Genomic DNA, 5,188 nt, shown 5'->3' with positions numbered 1-5,188 from the left:
AATTCTTACGACTGGCTACAGCTGCTGACCCTGACCTACAATCTCCCTATGGAGAGACTTAGAATACAAGAATCAATACAAACTCACCTTTTTATTCCATTGTATTCAACTATGTGTACAAAATATATAATGATATGCTATAGTAAAATTATAGTAATAATAAAGATATTTTTAAAAGTGTATAATGAAATATTTCTTTAATAATGAATAACGTACAAGTAAACAAGATTTTGATTCACACATAGCATTCACTCACCTCCTTTGTACCCAGTATAAAAACATCTAATTTATTCAGGTATTTTTACACCCATTTAAAGTGTACATTGTACAAATGTTTACATATAGATTTAAAGATTTACTTACCCAAATTAGAAGAAGAAATAGCTACTTCTTAGATGAAATAAGTCCCTTCTTTGATGTAGTGTAGTTTTCCTTTTAGTTTTTGCTCTATTTCATTTGTTATTCATGTAATCCATTTCACATCTCTGACCGCTTATGTGGCATTGCTCGTTTATAAGGTCTTTATATAATGAGAGCTTTATAATTGACATGACATGACTCAGAGATGATACGCATTTCACAAATCGTAGCCAAAAACAACGTCAAAGGAAACTTTAGAAAGGCTTTTATTATGCTGACACTTTCTTGGCTCAATGTCATCGTATACTCCCTTCTTTTGTGTTGTGATGTCGCACTGCTGCATTCCACTTTCACAGTGGCCACTGCAGATGAAGAAGGTAGTTTCTGTGGGCCAGTAAGTTAGTATACCCTAGTTAAAAAAAACATCTTGGTCACATTCCTCCGATGTTTTCTTTGCACTGCACCTGTAAACTACCTGCACCTGTTTGGATTGTATAAACTAATACAAAACAAAGGCAACTACATCATTTATTTGTCAATCAACAACAACAACAACAACAAAGTGTGAGCTATGAATCCTATTTTAGTCAAGCTGTTATCAGAATTAAATCCTTAAGATATTTCCAAATAATTACACCTGATATGTACAGTATCTATAGCTTCAATAAAACATAGAACATGATTCCACAAAGCCAACATCTGATTAATAATCAGCTCATAACCCTAACACTGCACATAAGTTAATTCTAGTCTTTATTAAAGAAGTATGCAAAGACATTACACAAACAGAAATACTTTATTGAACATGGAGAAATTGGGTTACGTTATAGATGCTATACATATAATAATATATATATAAACATTGAGAAATTATAAGAAAAATAATATGTGCATTAAACTACAATATACACCAATACATATGGACAAATAGAACTAAGAAATATGTAATACTGCCCTCACACTTCATACTGCCCTCACCATTCGTAGTGCCCTCACCATTCATACTGCCCTCACACTTCATACTGCTCTCACCATTCATACTGCCCTCGCCATTCATACTGCCCTCACACTTCATACTGCCCTCACACTTCATACTGCCCTCACCATTCATACTGCCCTCAAACTTCATACTGCCCTTCACCATTCATACTGCCCTCACCATGCATACTGCCCTCACACTTCATACTGCCCTCACACTTCATACTGCCCTCACCATGAATACTGCCCTCACACTTCATACTCCCCTCACCATTCATACTGCCCTCACCATTCATACTGCCCTCACATCTCATACTGCCCTCACACTTCATACTGCCCTCACACTTCATACTGCCCTCACACTTCATACTGCCATCACCATTCATACTGCCCTCACATCTCATACTGCCCTCACACTTCATACTGCCCTCACCATGAATACTGCCCTCACACTTCATACTGCCCTCACACTTCATACTGCCCTCACATCTCATACTGCCCTCACACTTCATACTGCCCTCACCATGCATACTGCCCTCACCATTCATACTGCCCTAACACTTCATACTGCCCTAACACTTCATACTGCCCTCACCATTCACACTGCCCTCACCATGCATACTGCCCTCACACTTCATACTGCCCTCACCGTTCATACTGCCCTCAAACTTTATACTGCCCTCACCATGCATACTGCCCTCAAACTTCATACTGCCCTCACCATGCATACTGCCCTCACACTTTATACTGCCCTCACCATTCATACTGCCCTCACACTTCATACTGCCCTCACCATTCTTACTGCCCTCACCATACATACTGCCCTCACACTTCATACTGCCCTCACCATTCATACTGTCCTCACCATTCATACTGCCCTCACACTTCATACTGCCCTTTACCATTCATACTGCCCTCACACTTCATACTGCCCTCACACTTCATACTGCCCTCACCATTCATACTGCCCTCAAACTTCATACTGCCCTTCACCATTCATACTGCCCTCACCATGCATACTGCCCTCACACTTCATACTGCCCTCACACTTCATACTGCCCTCACCATGAATACTGCCCTCACACTTCATACTGCCCTCACATCTCATACTGCCCTCACACTTCATACTGCCCTCACACTTCATACTGCCCTCACACTTCATACTGCCCTCACACTTCATACTGCCCTCACATCTCATACTGCCCTCACACTTCATACTGCCCTCACCATGCATACTGCCCTCACCATTCATACTGCCCTCACCATGCATACTGCCCTCGCCATTCATACTGCCCTAACACTTCATACTGCCCTCACCATTCATACTGCCCTCACCATGCATACTGCCCTCACACTTCATACTGCCCTCACACTTCATACTGCCCTCACCATTCATACTGCCCTCAAACTTCATACTGCCCTCACCATGCATACTGCCCTCAAACTTCATACTGTCCTCACCATGCATACTGCCCTCACACTTTATACTGCCCTCACCATTCATACTGCCCTCACACTTCATACTGCCCTCACCATTCTTACTGCCCTCACCATACATATTGCCCTCACACTTCATACTGCCCTCACCATTCATACTGTCCTCACACGTCATACTGCCCTCACCATGCATACTGCCCTCACACTTCATACTGCCCTCATACTTCATACTGCCCTCACCATTCTGTATTGCCCTCACACTTCATACTGCCCTCACCATGCATACTGCCCTCACACTTCATACTGCCCTCATCCTCCATACTGCCCTCACACACCATACTGCCCTCACACTTCATACTGCCCTCATCCTCCATACTGCCCTCACACACCATACTGCCCTCACACTTCATACTGCCCTCATCCTCCATACTGCCCTCACACACCATACTGCCCTCACACTTCATACTGCCCTCATCCTCCATACTGCCCTCACACACCATACTGCCCTCACACTTCATACTGCCTGGGCTCCAGCTGCAGCTCATCAAGCCAGTCAATCAAGCCAGTACTTAAGCCACACCTGCTTTTCCACTTGTTGACAGATCACATTTGGACTAATGCCAGACTTTCAAGCACACTGTTCCAAACTGATTTCTCGTTGCCGATCCTGCCAGCCGCTGAACTCGCCATCTTGTCTGTTTCCTGACCCTCTGCCTGACTGTGTTCCCATCTTCTTCCTATTCTTTACTGGTTTGTCTACTTGGACTTTTGTATTTACACTGTGCTGAGTATCTGTCCTGCCTTGTACCTGCCATGCTTCGACAAATAAACTTTGTTACATACTGTACCCGTTTTCCTGTCTGCTGCATTCGGGTCCAAACTCGCCCCGTGACAATACTGCCCACACCCTTCATACCCTCCATACTGCCCTCACCCCCTCTATTCCTTAATCATGTCCTCTCTGTCTGTATACATTCATGTCCTCCCTCTCTGTATACACTCATGTCCTCTATCTGTATGTACTAATGTCCCATAAATGACCAACTCAGCATCCAAGCATCCTCCCCAGAGTTTTTGTGTTTTTCAGGTTTCCACGTTTAAAGGTTGTGTCTGGATCATGAATCGTGGCTGCGCCTGTTGCCCTGGTCCTGCTCGACACCCGCTGCTACTACTATTTCATTGCTTACATTCTTAGAGTTATGTTGTTATTATTATTATTATTATTATTATCATTATTATTGTTATTACTAGTCTTATTTTACAGTTGTTTTTATTATTGTTGGAGGCATTATAAATATTGTTTGATTTAATTTGAGTAATTATTGTTTTTATTTTATTTATTTTTAACTAGATGTTGAATCATAAAACAAATACAATTTCAGATTGGTTGTGATGTTACACCTGAGTTAGCTCTGTTATTTGTCGCAGTGTACTACAGGCACTTTGAAATATGAAACAAGTCACTCCTATTGACTGCAATCAGTGACATATTCTACCTTCACAAAATGATACAGCCCGTGTGAGTTTCTGCGTCTACCCCAGTACATTATAGATTCAGCAACATGTCTTTCCATAATTATTTCCACTGTAGTTAATGCAGCTGGGACTATTTCTTCAGTAGAAATTAGTCTTAATGGAAACCAGGGCTATTGGGAAACTGCCATTTTCTTCCTGAACAAACCTAAATAACTTACCCTATGGAGAATAGCAGATTGTGAAGTAAGTTTTTGGAAATATTAGGACAGGGTTTGATTGTCTGCACATATATTCAGTTCTTTTAATGGAAGCATCTTTAATATAAGGTGACACACTTTTTTTTAATCAACTTTTGATGGTAAAAACATAGTGATATAGTATATATATGTATAGACATTCTTTATTTATTGTTTTGTATCCTGATCAAGAAGACTGAGTATTTCTTTTCTCAAGTTGTACAAAAATACAGGTAAACTCACAGAATACACATATGTAAGATAATAGAAATACATAGAAATAAGAAAAGTGTCTTGATAATCATACAGAGCATTACGTTCAATTTGAATGTTACTGGTCCTCATTGATGTGATTATAGCACTAAAACTTAAAATTGTGTTTGTACATAGAGAAAATGTTATGTGTGATGTGTCTGATACATAAGGTTTCAGTTGTCATTACTTTCATTTTTAAACCATTCATTCCAGTAATGACTGTTTGGTTTCAGTGGAGCAGGTGCTCCAGTACGTCTCCCTCATGGATGGACTTTCTGGGACGTCAAACAGAGAAATAAGGAAAAAGTTCTAGTAAAGGTCTGTACTATCAAGGTTGAATAGACCTTTGTTATCAATGTGTGTGTTGATCCCAACTTTTAATTGTAAAGTCCTCTTGGATTTGTAAAGGGAACATCAGTAAAATAAGTATTTTCCTAATGGTATTG

The 5,188-nt window shown here is 40.6% G+C and overlaps 1 protein-coding gene across 1 annotated transcript in view; it reads right to left on the bottom strand.

Moving 5' to 3' along the window:
* The window catches only part of LOC115023942 (dynactin subunit 6-like), a 3,367-nt gene extending 1,896 nt beyond the window's left edge, over nucleotides 1–1,471 (bottom strand). The window contains exon 1 of the mRNA XM_029455310.1: nucleotides 1,339–1,471. Coding sequence (XP_029311170.1) covers nucleotides 1,339–1,471 — 133 coding nt within the window. The remainder of the gene's footprint in view (nucleotides 1–1,338) is intronic.
* Between the last annotated feature and the right edge of the window lie 3,717 nt (nucleotides 1,472–5,188).

Source organism: Cottoperca gobio, chromosome 18 (assembly GCF_900634415.1).
Source record: "Cottoperca gobio chromosome 18, fCotGob3.1, whole genome shotgun sequence".
Lineage (NCBI taxonomy): Eukaryota > Metazoa > Chordata > Actinopteri > Perciformes > Bovichtidae > Cottoperca > Cottoperca gobio.
Note: the sequence above shows the minus strand (reverse complement) of the source record. Positions and strands in the feature narration are given on the sequence as shown.